The sequence below is a fragment of the Hippoglossus hippoglossus genome, chromosome 13 (genome assembly GCF_009819705.1).
Source record: "Hippoglossus hippoglossus isolate fHipHip1 chromosome 13, fHipHip1.pri, whole genome shotgun sequence".
In the NCBI taxonomy this organism is placed as follows: domain Eukaryota; kingdom Metazoa; phylum Chordata; class Actinopteri; order Pleuronectiformes; family Pleuronectidae; genus Hippoglossus; species Hippoglossus hippoglossus.
The window spans coordinates 2,649,496-2,670,147 of NC_047163.1; the positions used below are offsets into that span (position 1 = coordinate 2,649,496).

Sequence of the window (20,652 nt, forward strand, 5' to 3'; positions counted from 1 at the left end):
CGGCGCTGACATTTGAAGTTTGGGTATTTGTGCGTCGTGCGTAAAAGTCCCTTTGTCTGAAAACACCCAGGGTGCTTTGGTGTGAACTCACCCACAGTCGTGACCAGGGTGTTGGCGAAGAACATGGACGATGCCAGGTCCCAGTTGGAGGTGACGGAGGAGTTCCTGAGCACGGACACGCCATACTTGTTGGCCGTCAGCACCTTGACCAGAAAGAGTTCGAGCGACGCGGCGTTGACGCAGCTCTGGTTCAGAAAGTCCTGCTTCAGCGCGTCCATGTCCCGGCGCAGCTTGTCCTCCACCGGCCGCTCGATGCTGGAGAACACCAGGGCTCCGAACAGCAGGTAGATGATGTAGAAGAGGATGAAGCCTGTCAGCAGCAGCCACGACTTGCCCACAGAATGCATGTCTGTGCTTTCACTCGTGGATCAACATCAGTGAAGCTGCGCACAGAGATTCACTCCCCGCGTCTGAGGCCACTGTGCCTGCTGCTCTGAGAGAGAGGAAACAGTTTGAGGGGCTGGACCTGAGTGAACTTGAACCCCTCCTTTGTCGCATCAACCTCCTCCCACAGAAGAGGAGGAGGAGGAGGAAGAGGAGGAGGAGGAAGAGGAGGGTGTGTTCAGCTCCGGGTCCTGGAACTGCATCCTGGTCGTAATCCGGACCCTGGAGAAACCTTCAATGAGTCATGAAGTTAACACAGTGTCATGTCACTCCAGGACACGTTCCTTTAATTCATTGAAAAGTTGGATGATCTTTGACTAAATTCTCAACTTTTTTAAAGAGATTTCAATTCAACAAAAAACTTTGACATCCCTTTGAAATGAAAAACAATCCTCCCTCTGTTCAATAAAGAAGATTTGAAATAAATATATGAGGTTTTTGTTTGGTCAGACGAAGCGAGGAGAGACTCGTCTATTTGCTCCTCTTGTGAGTCACATCACTTCAATTTATCTTTATAATCTTCATTTTAATCTCAATGTATCACTTCACCTCGTCCAAAAGCTTCTGCCATGTTTATTTTGGTTCAATCTGACAGACTCGAAAATATTTATTCATTTACATTTGAAAAAAGTTCCAAAGTTTTAGAACTTTTCCCCAGTTTTTGTTCAAGTCCAGTGAGAAAACTTCAGTGTTGAAAAGGATAATGGTGAACAGACTGAGACCAGAAAATACAAGTTTAAAGTCAACAAAAACTGCAAAATCATATAAATATAATGCTAAACGGGCCTTTTCCAGGAATGGAGAAGCTGGTTAATGTAAATATTTTCTGCAGCAATAGATATTGTATTGGAATAAACTGTCACTTCCTTCTCTGATTATATAATTAGAACAATAAGACTGTGCTGCAGGAGGTGGTGCTGGTGATTCCTGTGTTCAGAACAGGGAGAATAAGAGCAGCAACAACGGGAGACAGACAGACTGGGCACAGCTTCATCCTACGACAAGATCATGACCTGAAAACATGAGCAGAAGAGAAGCAGACGGAGGTTTCACATGATGAAGGAGCAGAACAGTCTCAGGTTTAAATTGCTTTAGTTCAGAAGGTGCAACAGATCTGTGAGGACTCATCCAGGTCACGGCTTCTTCAGGAGTTATACGAGTTCACATCGGCAATGTAAGTGCAACACGTTTAGCTTCCGCAGAGGAACAACGTGTCATAGAGTAGAGAGAAAGTCACATTGTGCTGCTGAGTGAGTAAAAGAATCAGATTCAACTTGATGATTAAAGCTTTTTTTTATCTTTATGCTTTGATCTCAGAGTCACTTTGATCTCAGAGTCACTTCACTGAAACTTTACTCTGAACATTTCAGTCACAACTGGGAAATTAGAGCTGTTTTTAAAAGTAACTTGCTGACACAGTCTTTGGATCTGTGGATATGACAGTTATGTGCATATGTTCATGTGAATGCAGCCGTCTGCTGGTTTCCTGTGTTTCAGTGGCCTCGCTGCTCCTGGATGTTCTCTGTGGGTCACATGAGGCTCGGAGGTGGTTGCACTCAGGAAGAGTGACTCGAGGACAAGAAATCCACATCTGAATATGACAGGAACAGGAAAACAGTCTGTAAAACCTGCTGCTTCACTTCATGTTCTCGTTCAATCATTTGTTTGTGCTACTTTTTGTAAGTTAAATGTCCCCCTGACCTCAGAGAACCCTGGTGTGGGTCAGAGGACGGTTCACAAGTTCCATGAAGCACTAAATGATTTTCCACCGTCTCTAATGCCACTAACAAGAATGAAATCACCCAGCGCGAACACAGAGGGGTTGTAAAGAATCGTGGTTAAGAAATGTTCATGCAGTGAAACATGCAGCAGCAGAGATGTTAGAAGAGGTTTTTCAGGGTAGAATCTACATGTTAATGAAGTAGACACAACTCGTCAGAACCTTTGACTTCGTGAAGAAAACTGATTTTCACAAAATCACAATTCCATTTAAAGTTAGAGAAACTGTTAATATTACACATTATTCTATTGTTTTCCATCTGCATGTGTCTTATGGCTGTTTTTGGTCCAATGTAGGGATCACGTCTGTGGTAAAGGTTTGATAAAAACCCTGAGAAAGCAGCAGTGTGGAAACCTTTGCGTTCTTCTCTCCCACCCACTGCGAAACAGTAATGACTGGACCAAACAGTGGATCTGGAGAATCATTACACTTTCTTTTCATCTGTGTAAAAAACAAGAATAACCACAATGCCACCAAAGCTCCAGCTCTTGTTTCCACCCACAGTCGCAGTACAACTCTCTGCTTCTCCTGAAAGTAATGACTGTCTTGTTTTTTGGCGTTTATGTAAAAGGCCGGCTGACTCATGCGGTGTGGACGGCGAGGTCAGGGCAGTCTGCCGCCCGCAGGCCTGTTTTCTACCCCGCACTACAAAGCTGTGTTATCACAGCTCTGCAGGCAGCTGCTCTGACTCAGCAGAACAAAGACTTTAACTCTTTCTGCACCACAGCCGCCTCATGTTCATCCAAATACAGGATCACACTGTGGATACTGGAGTTATATCGACATGGAAAGCAGCTCATAAACTGTCAAACCTGCAATGAATATAATCTATTTCAATAAATCCTGAGCCCGAGCACTGTGAAGTGTGAAGACATGTGAAGGTGCCGGCAGGGGCTGTACAATGAGAGGAGCCCCTCAAGAAGAATTGATTCCATTAGTCCACAGTGACTTGGTGAGCACCTCCTTGATTAATCAAATCAGCTCCGTGCAGGACACTGCAACGACAGCGGGGTCGGAAACCTCCTAATGAGGTCCCATGATATTAGCTTTCTGCGAAAAGCTTTGTAACTTTCGAGGTTTGGTTGAAGACTGAACGTCTGAATGTTCCTGTGACCACGGTGGAGGTTTGCACTTTACTGTTGTTTATGTTCATGCAACGTTTGCACTTTGTTCGTAATTTTGATAATAAAGGAATAATTCTAAGATCAGAGTGATGTGGTTTGGCATCAACTGTTCATGTCCCTTTTGCCTGGGGCCCTTAAAGTCCCTTGTAACACTCCCGGGTGCAGGTAGTGAATATCCTCTCTCATACAGACACACAGTAACATGTAAACATCTCCGCATGTTGTTCAAGAAGTTCCTTTGAGAAACAAGTTGCAGTAAAAGTGTCACAATGAGCTGTTTGCTCTGTGTGTTGATGGTCAGGTGGGGGTGACATGTAGCTGCAGCTCGTTTTTAATATTATCCACTGAGTCCTACATTTGGTTCATTTTATATTATTTACTGACTTGTTTCCTTTTCTGAATTGATTTCTCTTCAATAGATTTTTATCTCTGGTTTTGATTTCTCTTCTTCGAGCATTTTATCATCTCTGCTGCCGAGGACGTGATGTTTGTGTCTGTGTTGGTTTGTTTGTCGACGCAAAACATTTTCAATCTTGATGAAAACAGAATCATATTTAAGGGAAATTTATCTGGAACTTAAATGTGGTTTGGTAAAGAGTCTGTTGGGCCTTGGTGGAGGCCTGAGCTCTACCGAGCAACATTTTGGTTTTATCTTTATCTTCGTCCTTCACTTAACTATTTTAATATTTCATTCTTTGTTTTCTTGCCTTTGATGTCTCCTCATTAAAATTTTACACCAGCGTTTCTTCACTTCCTGTTTATATTTCATTTTATTTCTTTTATTCTGGGAAGCCCTTTATGTGACGTGGTTTCTATGGAGCATCCTTCACACATAAAGTCTGATTGACTGATCATTCTGCAGCGTCAGGTTCCTGCTTCTGCCTGAGAGCCTCCTGTAGATGTTTCAGGAGAAGCTACACATCTGGAACAATCCTGCAACATTTCACGTGGAGCAGGGAGCTCGACAGCAGCGTGATGAATTTCACACTGACCACATGTCGGTGGTCACGAGTCTGACATCAACATAACGAGTTTCGATCACTTCCTCTGACCGGGAAGTGAATCATGCATCAACTAATGACTTACTCAGACCTGCTCGACGTGTTTGAGTTCCTCTGATGATGATGAAACTGAGGAAGCAGTCGTCACGCAGTATCATTTTATTACATCAGTTACCAAGGCAACATCACTCTCTTCCTCATTTGAACAGATCAGAAAATATTCATCTTTTTCTTTTTCAGAAATTTCTATTTTCTACAAATGACCGAGACACACACACACACACAAACGTTTTGTTTCTGAATTTCATCACAAATAATTTGACGAGTGAAATATACAACGAAAGGAGAAATCAACTTTCTGACGTGAGATAATGATTCGATGTGCGAGTCTGAACTAAAACTGGGCAGTGAACCACTGACATGTCGACATTATTCTCAAAATATATCACTTTTGATTGGCAGCTCGATTCAAGTTTGGCCCAAGATGTGAACTCGACTGCAGAAACAACGATGCATTCACGTGACAGAACAGCCTGTCGGAGAAAAACCAGACAGAACAACAGAAGAAAACATCACATGCCAGAGTTTCTGTTAGTTTGAGTTTCGCTGCATCTGACGCGTTTCCCCTGAACGTGTCGGTGATGATTCTGTGATTCTGTGTAAACATTAGCACTTTCTCTGGTTCCTGTCGGCACCAACTGGAAGACAAGCTTGTTGGAACCAAAACTATGTGTAAGGTTCGTTCCCATCATTGTTTTTCTTTTTTTCCGTCTTTCTGTTACACAATGAAAGCACATGCATCACTCTGCAAACTGTAAAATGTAAAAGTCATCACAGCCTGAAACAGGATCTTCATCGCGTCACAGCTGCTTTCAGACGCACATCGAGGTCCTGACGTCGTTCTGACGTTCTCCAGAGGCTCTGTACGCGAGGAGGCGGACGTCCGAGTGAGCTCGTGTGAGAATACAACAGGAAAACGTCCTGAAAATTCACAGTGAGTGAGTTGTGGACGTTTCTAACACATGACGGACACAAAACTGGTGGAATACAAATATCCATCTATTCATTTTCTAAAACGCTTTTCCTTCGAGGAGCACAGGGGAGCGAGACCCAATCCAAGCTGTGCGAGAGGTGGGGTCAATTTAGGGTCTCCATTTAACCTGACCCCGGTGTGAAGGCCTGTGCACTGCAGGAGACCACGCAGACAAAAAGAACACAAGCAAAGTCCACGTAGAAAGACACTGAACAAACTGGGGTTTCGAACCAGTAACCTTCTGCTGCGAGGTGCTAACCACTGCACCACTGTGCCTCCCAAACCACAAATATCTCAGGATGATGAAGAGGATCCACAATCAAAGATATCAACGTAGAAATACGACATTCAAGAGCTTTTGGCTTTAATTACTTCCTTGTTCCTGACATTTATTCATTGTTGTGAACGACCCAAACAATTTCCTGCTTCAAACTCAATCTTCAAACTCTCAAAAGAGGCAGAACGCAATTTTCCAGACAATTCTATCTGTCACGTGTGGAAAAATAACTCGACCCTGACACGGTGACGACACATACGTTAGTTCTAGTTATTACTAAACAAAGGGATGAAAATGAGCTTTAACATGTGTGAGAATGTGACACTGAGTCGTGAATGTGAGAGGCGACGCGGGGTCGGACTCTGCAGAGAGGGAAACCGAAGGAGGACATCTGACTGAGATAACCAGCAGCGACCGAGTCACTTCACGTCACTGCCTCTCGTCACTGCCTCTCGTCCTCTAATGAAACCAAACATCAGGTCTGAGAGGTCGACTGGAGCTTCATGTGTTCACATCACATCCCCTGTTGTCATTCTGAATACTACAGATACAAATACCTCCCACACGATGACTACTTCAATACTTGTGTGGTAATTATACTGTAAACTGCTTCTTTTTTATGCCCAGACTGTAAAAACTGTCTCCTCTCTCCATCTCATTGGTTGATTTAAACAACGGGTTCATCCTCTTTTGCATAAAGCAGCAGATATGAGAGGGAGAACGCGAACAGGATCATAACTGACTTTGCAAGTTTAAACTGCTCAGAACTGCCACAGTTGACACAGATAAGCCAGTTAGCAGCAGATCAACCGTTCAAACTCCTGAATTCCATGGTGGTGAATCATGCATCAGCTCATTAAGGTTTAATTTCAACCACCGAGACGGTTTCTGCCGAACAAGCAGATCTGCCTCCGAGACAAACACGACTCACAGGAGGTTTTAGATCACCTCCATTTTGTCCAATGTCCTTAATTCAACGTCTCAGTGTTTCTGAAGTTACAGCATCTTCTACGTTGAACTGAATTTCATCTGAATGTTTGACTCATCCTGCAGCCGGACACTTTTTCTACGATGGAAAAGTGAGAAATGAAGAATTAACACAGGATTCAAACTGGTCGAATGTATTTTTCATTTCATGGGGCCTTTAAATCACTTTAATTTCTCTTCAATCACTGGACGTGTTGTTTTAAATTTTAATTAAAAACTGGAGAAATGGGGAGTTCTAACTTTTGAATGAATTACTTTAGACTTAAAAACCTTTTCAGACAATAATATAACAGGAGGGAAACTACGAGGGTGGACTTCCCCCAACACGGTGGTGAGTGAGGACCTTGGACCCTCGGCTCTCGAACATGTTGATAAAGGAAAATCAAACTGGGAGGTTGGTGGTGAACATGATGGAACATGGGCGATGAAAGGTTCCTCCACCAGTTCAACAGGAGACAGCGTCGCTCCACCTGCACGTGTTCAGTCTTCTCTCAGGTTCGTCAAATCGTCAGAGTTTGAACAGTTCGATGATGAACCTGTGGTCGATCTGTCCGACTCAGCTCGGTTTAAAAGCCGCGGTTCTTCAAGTGTATCTCAGAGTTACTCCGTGACGTTTCTGTTGTAGTCGTACGACAGCCGTCGCTTGGCGGCAGCGTTCTGGGCGTGCTGATTGGCCGAGGGGAGGCCGGGGGAGAGACGCCGGTTGGTTGTCCGGGGAGCAGGTCGGCTGTCCTGCAACACAATCCAATGGGAGTGAGAAAAGTAAAAACAGGAACACAACCCACTGATTAAAAGTGAATTTCCCCGGTTTGTGGATCAATAAAGTTTTATCTGATCTTATTCATGAAGCAAATATTCAAAACATTTAATTTTTATGTGTTTCAATGTCTCATTTGAGTTTTGGACTAATGATCAAAAATAGACTTTTGACATTTTATTGAATAAATATTGTAAATGATTAACTGATCAAAATAATTTTAAGTTGATTGAAAATAAACATTAGTTAAACTCTTATCCTCCACTAATGTAATATATGACTTTATAACTATAATACAATATATAACTCAAGTAAAGTAAACTTGCAGTATTTAGTTTCTCTCTTTGTTAGTATTATAGCACATTTAATGGGAAATTAATTTAACAGCAGTCATTTATAATTATTCATTCATAAAGCAACATAATACAAATATTAATATGATATCTCAATATATATATAAATATATATATGGACTTTACATAGGTTAAAAACAGAGAAAGCAAATACAAGCAAATAACTAGAAATATAAAAATGTGTCATTTAAAACCTTGAAGAAATTTAAGAAATTTAAAACCTTGAAGAAAAGACTTGTGACTTTTACTGTGTTACTCATCTGTGTAATAGTCTGTGACAGATTAGATGGAATCATTAGCAAATAAGAAACAAATTCATGAGCAGCTAACAGGTGCTTTGTCTCGAACTCAGAGAGGAACTTGGGAAAATACAACTTCCACCAATAAAACACTAAAACGTTTCCCCGAGTTTCAAGGGGAAAGTTCTGCAGCTTCTCTCTCCGGCTGTTTGATGCGTTCAGTGCGTTCCTCAGAGGTGTGAGCGGTGTTTCTGCACACAGCAGCGCTCACATGATTTGCATGGAGCCGCAGTTCTCAAACAGCATCACTTTACATAGAAGCCCTGCAGCCTCGCACGGGGAACACTGAGCGCTCTGTTCCTGCTCTCACATGAAATGAGGAGATATGCAGGGAAATCGTGTGTGTGTCGGAGAATCCACTGTAAAATCGGATTCTTCTCTGACTGAACGCCGGAACTTGTCAGCGTTAACGCGGGTCAAGTGACACTTTGTGTTGTGCAGCCGTTCCCATGTTTGCTCATGGAGCCGAGGGCGTTACTCACGGTGGGAGGCGGCTCCAGGTGGAGGGTCGTCAGCAGCAGGTCACGAGACACGCCATTGGCTCTCTTGTATCTCTGACCGATCATTTTGTTCAAGTCATGGAAACCGTCCAACAGCCTGCGACGTCAAACACGGGTGACACATGTTAAATTACAGATCATAATAAAACACAGATGTGCACTTTGTGTCAAACCATCACACTTATATTTGATCACATTTAGGGCAATAAAACTAAATCAGTATTTATTGTAATATTGTTTATTAATAGCAATATAAAAAAGGTTCAGTATATATGGATATTTATTTAAGTACAGGGAGGAGGTATAACACATTATTGACTGACCTCAGATATGTAAAATGTTGTTGTTTATCAAATCAGTCTTTAAACTTAAAAGAAATAATTACATTTATAGAAATAATTATATAGATTTATATATAATTTTGACCATATCGTCCAGCACTGATCATATTTACAGCACGAGTGAGTTCATGATGTTATAAATGAAAGTGAAAACTGACGGCTCCACTGATTGATTGTCCTGCTTGCAGTTCACCACATTAACCACTTGGTGGCTACAATTTAATATACTTCTATGAATGTATCCGAGCTGCACATGTGACCAGTTGAAATGAGGCCTTTGTTTGGAACCCCCCCCCCCCCCCCCCCCCCCATGACCCGTGACTGAGTTCATCAGAAACAAACTGTAGAAATGTTTAAAACACTGAGTAACCTTGGTTCTCTGAGTGAAGAGACTGTCTACGTGTCTTTAACACTCCGTGAAGAAAGAAAATTATTCCTCTCACTATAATTAAGGTTATACAACTATTATCCAGCAACTTCTTGTATGAATGAAGTTACATATTAACAGATTATTTCGTCCTATTACACTGCACAGAAATCAAATATTAGTTTTTTAAATGAAAGGCTGTGAAATTCAGAATCCGTCATTCTCTTCAAGCTAATTATGAGCAGATCATGTAGATTTTCCAGCGGCTTCAGATATCTCATCATCTACAAACTGCGGAAAGGAGTTCAAACATTCACTGAACACAGCAGGAAATCTAAATGATGTGGTTATGTGAACACACATGAAGGGGACCCGGCGGAGAAGAACCCCTACGTACCCCTGGTCCTGGCTGGCTCCGCCCCGGAGGAGCTGCGCCAGGGTGGGAACAGCGTGGAGGTCGCCCGGCGAGGAGCCAGGCGGCGAGGGGAAGGCCTCAGCGAAGACAGACGCCTGCAGAGGAGACAGACGGACAGAGAGAGAAGCATCAGAGAGACAGTGGAGGGTAACAGTGTTTTCATCTGCCTGCTGCACGTGAGACGATTTTTAAACTTTGCCTGACCACAGACATAACGACAGATGTCAGTGATTTCTAACTCAGGTTGTGGGTTTCATCCAGGCGCTGCTTCACACTACACGAGTCTCGGCGATTCAAATTGTAAATTTCAAACATGTTTGATTTTTATGATTGGAAATGGTGGAGTTTCCAGTTCAGTTGGTGACATTAGAATTATGTCTGTGAGCGCCTCAGATGAAAATGATCATTTCACCACATAATCCGTTCAGATCAGCTGAATCTGACCCTGAATCAGCCGGATTATCCTCCAGTGTGATGCAGACATTGAATAAAAGATTCTGGAGAAATAAGAACAAGTTAAAACACTAAATCTGCATCTTCTCACTGTGTTAATGTCCAGTGTGGAAAAACAACCCTGACAGCTCAGAGCGGGATCATGTGAATATGACATCAGACACGTAGACAAACTACTGACTCATCTTTTTAAAACTTCGTCACCTAATCCCCCGGGGCTGTGTCGGGTCGAGCTGTGTTTCCATGGTAACGGTGCAGTGGTGGATATTGGTGTAATTGTTTTAACATTTTCAGTTTTTTATGTTTACTAAAAGTCTGTGCGCGATTTGCCTGCGTGCAAACAGGCACTTATTGGTTCTTACTGACGACGTATGAACACAGAGACAACCGTACCAGGTTCTGATTGGCCGACAGCCTGTCTCTCCTCGCCTCCACAGCGCCGGTCGGCCACCACTGTCCCGCGACGTCTCGACCTTCATCTGACGAGGGAAAGGCCGTCCAGGCGTCGTCTGATTGGTGGAAGGAGCTGTCCGTCCAGCCTTGCGTCCACTGGGTCGACTCCCCGGCTGCTTCCCGACACACAGACACACACACACACACACACACACACACAGTTATAAGCAGAGATATAAGGATCTTATACAGGATCCATTTCTGAGCAAATCAAACCAGAACTATCTGAAAGTGCAGAGGTTTAGATTCTTGTACTTTGGCGTGAAGTGAAGTTACAACTTGGCAGACAACTCCAGAGCAAACTTCTGACAGCACCTCTGCCCATAAACCCTCCTCTGGTAAGCCTTCAGAAATAAGTTATATAAAACACAGACATGTTTCTCTGCTGATAAACTGAGACGATCTAAATAATGAGCAAACCTCAGCTTAGCCTCGTTTAGCTCTGCAGAGGAAACTGGGCTTGGAGGTGATTATCTGAAAGCAGCATGATGAGGGAACATACGGACTCGTGAACACTGAGAGAGAAACAAAAAGGCACAAACACACACAGGCTCAAAGATGCCAAACAGCCACATACACGTGTCAGAGTGACTGAGTAAGAGCCAGTTCGTGAGTCAGTGAGCTGGGAACGAGTCTGAAGTCGTTATTCATCACCGTGTTTTCTTCTTTACACAAAGAAAATCTTCTCGATCAGATTCGTACAATGAGCAACGAGATCCAAAGTTTAAAAAAAAGACACATTTCTCCCTGAGTTGGAATAGTTTCATCACATTAGACTAAATTGTGCTTTTGTTCTAGATTTTTGTTCCTAGTTTGAAGTGGACATTGTTCAGCTGGAAAAAGTGATGCAACAAACCATAATTTAATCAAAATCAAACCAAAATCAGTTTCTGGCTCTTAAACTTAATAAAAATACATGGAAACTAATTTGTCCAAACTTTGAACACTTTCAGCAACATTAAAAAACTCTGTGTCTGAAAACAACTTATCTCGAGAACCGTTCATCGTATCAACTTCTCACTAAACTCCGAATCCAATTCTCCAGATTTTACCCGGAGGTGATGTCTGACAAACGACTTATGAAGAAAGTGCAGTTTCCTATTTGGTGCAATTTGCATACGTTCAATATTCGAAACTCCGAATAAACAAGCGACTCGACAGCAGCAACGACGACTGAATCCTCAGTTCAGGTTCTGAGTCGAGCTCCACTGAACTTTGAATAAACAGGTGAACAGCTCTTTGTGCAGCAGCAGCAGCTCTTTACTTCAGGTTCTGCAACAGGTCACTTTTACGGATTCCGACAGACAACTGCACCGAGCATCACCACAGGTCAAAGAAACAGCCCGTTCCAAACAGGCGGGTTTAGAACGGCCACTTCACTTGGTTGTAGTAAAAAGGTCTGAAACTTGCAAACTCACTGTGGCCCTTTAAACCTGAGCGCATGCACACACATTCCTGAAACTGTACAAAAGGTTAACCTTGCACTAAACCTCTGAGTGTATCGTGACTCCGGCGCAGCCACTCAGAAGCTGCTGATGTTTTCATGTCTCCAAATGTGCTTTTCTGACATATTTCAAAGTGTGTGCTCGGCTTCTGACGCCGCTCAGTGTCGGACCTGTCAACTTTGACCAAAGCTCCTCTGTCACATGTCGACTGACTGAACTACAGCTGCGAGAGAAATGCTGAAGGAGGGAGAGAAAGAGGGAGAGATAGAGAGAGGGGGGGGGGAGGGCTCGACAGAAAGAGAGAACGACAATCAGGAGACTCACCGACACTCGCTCTGCTCCCACAAGGCACTGAGGCAGACATGGTGACCCCCTCGCCGCAGGCCGGCTCTCCGTCCGCCTGCATGAACACTCCAAACTCATCTTCCTCCTCCTCCTTCCTCCTGTCTGCAGCGGCCACGGTGGAACCCCTCTCCTCCTCCTGCTCTCTCCCACACCTCCTCTTCCCTTCCTGACCTCCGTCTCCGGCTGGCACTCTGAGCACCTCCTCCTCCTCCTGACAGGGCAGGCTGGTTGCCATGGATCCCAGGGGGGGCAGAGAGGGGTCAGGATTAGCCGGGGAGGGTGGAGGAGAGGTGGAGGGATCAGAGCAGGCGACATTAGGGAGGTCAGTGCTGCTCCCTCTGTTCTCCTCAGGACGCCTGACGCTGCAGGTGTCTCCGTCGCTTTTCCTCCGTCCCCTGGATCCGTCTGCAGAGTCCTGTCGCCTCCACTCATCTTCTGCTGCACAGTTCTTCTCCACTTCTTTAGAACTGTCCTTCAGTGCGTCGCTAATGTTTGTCTCTTCCCTTGTGTGTCCGTCATCACCTTCATTGCTGACGCCGTCCAGCTCCCTCTCCCTGACCTCCTCTCTTTTCTCCTCTGACTCCTGCTCATCTCTCTGCTCAGACTCTCTGCTCCTACTGTTGCATCTGTTTTCTGCTTCGCTCTCGAGGATGGAAGGATCTTTGAGACGGAGAAGTGAAGATGAAGCTTCTCTCTCCTCCCCCTCCCCCTCATGTTTGCAGAAGAGCTGAGGTTTCATGGTTTTCTCATCAGACTCAACATCCAGCTCTTCATTACCCACAATGCCTGAGTCCCCTTCATGATGCCTCTCTGGGAGCTCCGCTCGGCTCTTCTCTTGTTCTCTCTCAACCCAACAAGCCTGGTGGTCAGCAGAGCAGACGCTGCCCTCTGCAGGCGTAGAGGACTCAGGGGAGACTGCAGCGCTGATGGAGACAGGACGGGTGGAGACAGAGACGTCCTCGCAGCAGTCGGAGACAACGGAGAATTCAGCAGGAGTCAGACAGACGGTCCTTTGCTCCTCTTCACTTTCAGCTCTCTCCCTCTCTGCGTCTGCACAATCAGGAAATCCATTTACATTAGCCACTTTGTCTTCACATGGATTTTCAGTTGCTTCTCTGTCGTTAAAACCTCCGCTGTGTCTCGATTTAAAGTCGTCGGTCAAGTGTCCAGACTGGACGTGAATGATGTAATTGTTTCCGTTACGTGTTTTCAGATTCTCCAAGTTTGAATCCTGCTCCTCCTCTGAACAGTCGTGCATCCTGGGAGCGGTTTGCGTCTTCGGCTCCTCGCTGCTGTCGGCCTCTCTAATCTCTCCACCATCACAGCCACTGAGGGATTGTGGGTGAGGGCAGTTAGATTCTAGGTCAGGGTTTGCAGAAGCCAAAACAGAATTAGAGGACTGTAACTCCTCTTGCTTCTCCTTCCTCGTTCCTCTCACATCTTCTGTCCTCGGACCCTCACCTCCCTCGCCTTCAACCTGGCTCTCCCTTCTCTGCTCTCTCCTTCCACACTGAGAACAACTTTTAGCAGAAACATTGTGGCAGCATCTGGGACTTCTGCAAACTCCCTCTTTCTCTTTCTCCTGCCTGGCTCTCCGGCCATCCTGCTGCATGCTGGGAGATTGTTCACTGTGCAGGCCTCCTTTGTCTCGCTCTTCCTGTCTTTCTCCTGCAGCTCCCTCCCTGCTCCTCTGCTGCCTCTCTTTGCTTACGCCTGTTTTCTCACGTCCGGCTGCGTTACCGGACTTCCTCCATCTCCGGCCTGATCGCACTCGAACCCGGTTTGCTCCGGCCTGTGCCGGCACATTTGACCCATTGTCCCTCCTCCCGGCTGGAGCGTCTCTGCCTCCGACCCCTGTCTTCCCTCTCAGCCATCCTCCGACCCCGCTGGAGGCTGCGACGCTTGTCCTCCCAGGACCAGGTTTAGCGGTCGAGTACAAACAGCTCCCTTTCTCAGTCCGCAGGAAGAGGCACTGAGTCTGCGTCTTCCCGCTGCCCTCCGAGGTCTTCAGAGTGGCGACCGTTACCAAAGCTCCAATCCCAGCCTGTCTGGCGTCCACCCCCAAGGGAAGCCCATACCCCATCCGACCCCACTCACCACTCAGGTGCACATCCGCAGGCCGGGGGCCGGCAGTTGAGCCCTTGTGGCCTGCGGGCGGAGCTACGGGGGCCTGACCTCCTCCCAGAAGACCTCCAGCCTTGCCGCGGTTCTTGGAGCACAGGGCCCAAGCTCGGAGGCCCCGGATCAGCGGCAGGTCTCCCAGGCCCAGCTCCAGGCGGCTGGGGAAGGGCAGGGAGGCTCTGGAGCACTTCTGGAGCATCTCCCGGGTGGAGCCCGACACATTCAGACAGGGGTAGTTGTTGTTGTTATTCTGCTGGAGCATGGTGCTCGTTGTTGGCCTCATCTATGTTTTATCAGTTTGTCCTTACTTATCCTTTATTAAAATGCAGCCTGTCAGGTCGAGTTGAACTCTCATCGGTGAGAGGAAACGCTGCCACTATCAGGAATCTATTCTTGATTCAGAGCGTGACCACGCATCGGTAAAAAGATATAGAAAGAACACAAAGGGCATCATGAAACAGCTGAAATCCTCTCACGAGACAACTCTTAGTTGCATGAGATTGTATCTTAACAGTCAATCCTCAACGGAGGTTTTGGACAAGAAACAAAAGAAGTAAATCAGAGTCAGTTGTTTTGAGGAAAGGGAGCTGGAGCTGCTCCTGATCCTCTGACGAAGAGAAGAGAAGCTCAGGTCAGACGTGGAGCTGTCAGCGCTGATGATGGAGAGGATGAGGAGAAGTTTCCCCCCCAGACTGATGCTCTGTGACGGCGTCTTCAGATCCTCGCTGCCGTCCCCGTCCGCGGGCCTCTCGTCACTGTGGACTGACTCAGCTGTCACACAACAACCTGCAGGGGACAAGACAAGGAAATCAGGGGTCTGATGGAAGAATGTGACGTGTGCTCACAATGAAACAGCAGCAAAGTGATGGACGTGATCGTGAGGACGGCATCAGGACAGAAACGTCAGAGAGACTCTACATCACTGATTCAGTTCGACTTTGGTTTGGCTCGGTGGATTTCAGCTGTGTGTGGAGGAGGGAGTTTGTCAGAGGTCAAACATTCGAGTCCAAGCGGCTCCTACACAAACAGGCCTCGGTTTGATGTCTAAATAAATGCATCCGCTCACCGTCCATCACGGTTGCCGGTTCAATTATCTGTTGCATCAGCCACAGAATCATGTCAGGGAGTGAAGATGAAAACGCCGGTGACTGTAATCCTCTGAACACCCACTGCTCGTGCCCACACAGCTGAGAGGATCTACTCTAAGTGACTGAATAAGCAGGTTTAGCCTCCTGTGATGAAGAGGAGTCAAACCACAGTGAACCAGCACCACCTGAGAGGAAGAAGCCTTTTCTCACCTCAGTGTCTCCTCAGGCTGTGAGGATGAAGAGTCCTCCTCTCTGCCTCCTCATTGTTTACAGGAGCCTGTTCAACCCTCACTGGAGATGGAGCATCCTTCTCTGGGCTCAGCATCATCCGTCCACTCGGCCTGCACCACCACCACCACCTCCTCCAGCACCTCCTCCAGCACCTCCTCCTCCAACACCGCTGCTGCTGCTGCACAACCGACCCGTCCGACGCCGTTCAGCTCCGTCCCATCGCCCGGATTCAGAGGCCCAGCTCAGCCCTGGATGTTTGCTCCGTGTCTCGGTCACTGCGCATCAGCTCCTCCGCCGCTGAGGCTTCACCGTGCGCCGCCGCATCTCTCCGCAGCGCGCACGATGACGGAGCTGCTTCCTCCCGCAGCCCACTCACATGGAGGGAGGGCGATTCGTGCCACACAGCGGCAGGGAGAGGAGATGAAAGCGGAAGGGTATGAGGGGTTGTTGGTGCCACACCCTTCAGACGTGACCTGCGGGTAAAACCTGGATAATTGGCTACGAGTTTATCTGAAGTAAAGACCCACTGCTGCACAAACAACGTGCCCAAATTCCACACTGCACTTTGTTGGGTCCTGAACAATACACATGACAAGTGTGAAGCTGATGAACGGTTCTCAGACAAGACCTCCGGGGTAAAATCTGGAGAATTGGCGGCGGAGTTTACCCAGATTTTGACTTTCACACATGCACAACATGTTCACGACAGCATCAGATCCTCTGTGTTGTTCAGGCGAGAGGTGGAGCAGCCGGGTGCAGCAGACAGAGACAGGAAGTGACATATTAACTCCGCTGCAGAGATCACGTGATCATGTTTACAGCGTCATCGTCGGCTCTTATCACCACAAACTCTCTTGACATCTTCGTTGGTGTCTTCTACGTGTACATATTTGTTTTCTTTTTGTTTTTTTCATCTGTGGCACGTTACAACTGTCATCGACCCCCCCCACTCGCTCGCTGTGAATCCAGCGGAGGATCGATCCCCTGCTGGATTCACACATCAACTTCTCCTGGATTTCTACGGACTTTATACCAGGAGGCCAGGCAGAGAAAGTCCCTAGAAACAGCCTTTGCAGCAGAATTTAATTTAGGAGCCCCCCCCCCCCCCCCCCCCCCTACTGTCTTGGTGTCGCCAATATTATTGACCATTGTCAACGCTCGAAAATTCACACACAAATTGTTACGTTGCCATTCACCTTTGTTTTTACTCACCTCACAACACTGAAGTTCGGCTTCTTCCCTGTGGCAACTTCCAGGGAGTCTGCAGGAAGGGATCAGAGAGTCTGCAGAGTGTGCATGGGGGGGGGGGGGGGGGGTGCACTTATATAAAACCCCTGCATGTCAACTCCATTCTAGGTTATGAGATACTAAAATATTTAATGTTTTATTTACGTACAAGCTTCTACGTCAGCAGTGAGAAACAAACAGTAGAGGTGAAGCTCCAGTCCCTCCCTCCTCTGTTCAGTGGCACTGTTTGCTCCTCATACAGCATTAATCTCCACACACACACACACAGACACACAGACAGACACACACCCTTGAAGCCTACGTAGCACAGCATCATCACAGCAGCAGATGAGTAGATGGGAACACACACACACACACACACACACACAATGGGAAGACGTCATGCACCGTGTGAATAGTTAATCACTCTCTCCTCCTCTTCAGGCGTTTTTCAGTTCACCTGTTTCTTTCTGTGTCTCTGATCTGCAGCAGTTTTCTCTCTCTCCTTTTTCACGGTGACTGATTGAAGTTGAATTTAACTGTGAGAATAAGGATCATGTTGCTGTGTTGGCTGTGTGGACACCAGGCTCTATATTTAATGTACAGTGCACTAAAAGCAGCTCGGATCTATAGATTCATGGTGTTGATGCCAAATTCTGAGCCCTGCACTTTCTGCGGCCTCAGCAGAAATCCAGATTCGTCAAACCGGGCTTCGTCTCTTCAGTCCTCAACTGTCCCGCGTTGTTTAACCCGTGTCCACTGCATCGTCACATTTCTGTTCCTAACTGTTCTTGGAGTGGAAACCCATTCGATGTTAGCGTGGATTCAGAAAGATCAAGGAAAGATCAAGGAAAGCTTTTATTGACTTCTTAAAAATTGAAAAGTAGGAGTAGTTTTGAGATATAGATTATAATAATGAAACGGTTTACGATGGGACTTGTCCTTCATGTGTATGTGTATGTTTTTGTCTGGTTACCATTAGTTAAAGTTCCAAGGGGAATTAGTTATTGACCATACCATTGTATATTGACCTGTTTATGTGAGTTCTGTCTCTTTATTAATGGTTAATAATGACTTTAACAACCAGATGAATCAGTGTCGATGCTTTTATTTCTGTGCATGTGTCCAATGTTTCTTTACCTTGACAGTACAACAGCACACAGTCATTAACCTGCTTTTAACCTTGATCTTATTCTTTTGTTGCTATTCTTGTGTCACATGTGTTGAGGTGTTTGTGTCTCTCAGGTTTTAAAACTTATTCTTTCTTTGATTATTTTTGATGACAATGAAAACCTGAGGAATCGCCAATGAGCTGAAAGCTGTTTTCAGTCGGTGTGAAGGTCAAGACATGAGTGAACAATCATTTGAACCATTATCGAGTGAATATTATTTTATTGATGAAACATCTTAACCAACATTCTTTCCAATGCAGCTTTGACAAAAACACTTGGCACTGAAACCCGTTATAATCTAGAAGAAATGTGAAGACTTGATTAAACCAGAAAATGTAAAATCTTCATAGACACAGAAGCTACTCGGTGTGCGTCACCTCCACGTGTCACTAAACTCTGCAAAACAGGGACAGAGTTAAATGTTAATGTAAAAAAATGTGGGAGTGGATTCGTCAGGACTTCTTTTATCACACGATTTCATTCCTTCTACCAACCGAGTAAATAAACCAAGTGATAAAGTCGTCATTCTCAAACTCTTGAATAGTAGTTTTTATTCATCAGATATTCGCAACCTTTTGCAAGTAAATGTCTAAATAAGTAACGTGTAAAATTTATACTTTTCAAAGGTAAGTTGTACTGCATTTGCGAGTGAAACTTTAAATATGTAATAAATATTCAAAAGACAACATTTTCTCCCTCAAAGCAACTTTTATTTTAAATGGAGGATACACCTGAAGAATAAGGGGTAAAGGAACTTGATCCTCTCTCTTCTGTCTATAGATTTACTTTGTTAGGTGATGGCCTTTGTAAAAAGCAGAAGGCTCGCCACTCCTTAGCCTGTGTGTCATTGTAGCAGCCTTAGTGATATCATCTTTAGAGGGTTATATATATTTTTACCTTTACAATAGCATTTACCCATAGAACCCGAAATATCCTCCCAGTCTGCTGTCATCAAAACATCAACATCACTCAGGAGGTGTATCTTTAATATACAGTGGTGTCTTTATCTGGCAGTGTACAGTAAATACATAAAATAGATTAGCAGCAGGTTGGCTTAAATGTCAGAGAGCAACCTTCAACCAGGCGGTCACAGGTTCGATCCCCACAGCAGATAGAGCGCAGAGTGTCCTGCCCACTCACTGTGACTATCTCTGGGTAACAGCACCAGCTAAATGAGTCAAATATAAAAACTATGGCAGAAAATGAGAACAAGCCATGATCCCAAAAAGCTCACACTTTTCCTTCAAGACAAACAAAATATGTTATCAGGTCAAAAAAAATATAACTTCCACTCCTGACTCTGGTGAATATGAAAATAATTACATTTCAGATTGAAGGGCTACCGCTTCAAAAAAGCAATTTAAATAAAGTCATATTTACATAAATATTACTCTGGCCTGTACTGTCGTGGCTCAAAATGAATTACTTTGAACTAATCATAAAATCACGGTCAAATCCATGAAGCTGATGTAAGTCAATGACTCATTCCAGCGTTTTTGTGAACACACAAAAAACAATAAATAAAGAAGCAATCTGACATGTTTACATTCAGAGTGAAACCTTTTAAAACCAAACGAAATCCAATAATAATCAGGACTAAACTAACTGAACAAAACAAAATAACAGCCACATTTAAAATGAAAAAAAAAGGAAGTATATATGATATAATAGTAACAGTATTGCTGGTTGATGAAATGTCATTGCTTTTCATCACATTCATACTTAACCTATTCAAATATAATGTAAAAACTTTTCTTTAAGAGAGGTTTGCCACGTTGCAGGCGGAGCTTAACGAGAACACTGCAACCTCACCAAAGAAAAACAAAACAATTGAAAAGACGTCGAAGAAATCATTACAGCGTCCTCAGTGTTTAAAGTCTGACTCCTGCTCGGTTGTCGTCACGGTTGTCGAGGATTCACCTGTTCGTGTTTCCGTGGAAACCAAACACTGGGTGACTCGGGTGGTCTTGGTGACCGTGGTGAGAGTTTCCGACTCGGTGGAGGACACTTGGTGCTCTTCTGAGCTTTCCAGGGTGGTGAAGTCCAGCCCTGAGGTGTTGAGGCAGAAGGATCCCAAGACGTCGGCCTCACCTCCCACCTCCCCCTTCCTCATGGCCTGAGGAGAACCCTCGGGGGTTATCCGAAGGAAGCCTGGGGCAGAAGGAGAGGAAACAAGGACAGGCCGAGGAGGATAGGTGGAGAAATCAAGAGGGAAGAATGTAAGAGAGGAAAGGAAACTTAGTCTTGGGTAGCAGAGATAAAATGGGAGATGAAATATTAATAATTTATGGAATAAAAACAGGAAAACATCAAAGGTAAAAGGATAAATTATGTATAATGTCAAGTATTTTGCAACAGAACATATGGTAATGTAGAGATTAAAGAATATCCGTATTACACATTTGAAATATGTTAGTAAGTCATAGTTCTTGTACTCAA

The 20,652-nt window shown here is 45.1% G+C and overlaps 4 protein-coding genes across 5 annotated transcripts in view; 1 reads left to right on the forward strand and 3 right to left on the reverse strand.

The window, feature by feature from the left end:
• kcnk6 (potassium channel, subfamily K, member 6) overlaps positions 1–544 on the reverse strand; it is a 9,431-nt gene extending 8,887 nt beyond the window's left edge. The window contains exon 1 of the mRNA XM_034605132.1: positions 92–544. Within this exon, the coding sequence (XP_034461023.1) occupies positions 92–407 (316 nt within the window). The 5' untranslated portion in view covers positions 408–544. The remainder of the gene's footprint in view (positions 1–91) is intronic.
• Positions 1–1,698, forward strand: part of blvrb (biliverdin reductase B) — a 23,598-nt gene extending 21,900 nt beyond the window's left edge. The window contains exon 8 of the transcript XR_004615901.1: positions 1,665–1,698. The gene's annotated coding sequence lies outside the window, so the exon portion shown is untranslated. The remainder of the gene's footprint in view (positions 1–1,664) is intronic.
• Positions 1–16,177, reverse strand: part of si:ch211-14c7.2 — a 432,059-nt gene extending 415,882 nt beyond the window's left edge. Inside the window, exons 1-6 of one of the 2 annotated variants that reach the window (XM_034605057.1) lie at positions 15,794–16,177; positions 12,354–15,281; positions 10,525–10,697; positions 9,661–9,773; positions 8,538–8,652; positions 7,218–7,378 (exon numbers count right to left, since the gene is read on the reverse strand). In XM_034605057.1, the coding sequence (XP_034460948.1) occupies positions 7,247–7,378; positions 8,538–8,652; positions 9,661–9,773; positions 10,525–10,697; positions 12,354–14,778 (2,958 nt within the window). In that variant the 5' untranslated portion in view covers positions 14,779–15,281; positions 15,794–16,177 and the 3' untranslated portion in view covers positions 7,218–7,246. Of the gene's footprint in view, positions 1–6,138; positions 7,379–8,537; positions 8,653–9,660; positions 9,774–10,524; positions 10,698–12,353; positions 15,282–15,793 lie in introns of those variants that run through there. The other variant, XM_034605056.1, reaches the window with a different exon arrangement.
• Positions 16,178–19,007: 2,830 nt separating this feature from the next.
• prx (periaxin) overlaps positions 19,008–20,652 on the reverse strand; it is a 31,097-nt gene continuing 29,452 nt past the window's right edge. The window contains exon 24 of the mRNA XM_034605030.1: positions 19,008–20,364. Within this exon, the coding sequence (XP_034460921.1) occupies positions 20,078–20,364 (287 nt within the window). The 3' untranslated portion in view covers positions 19,008–20,077. The remainder of the gene's footprint in view (positions 20,365–20,652) is intronic.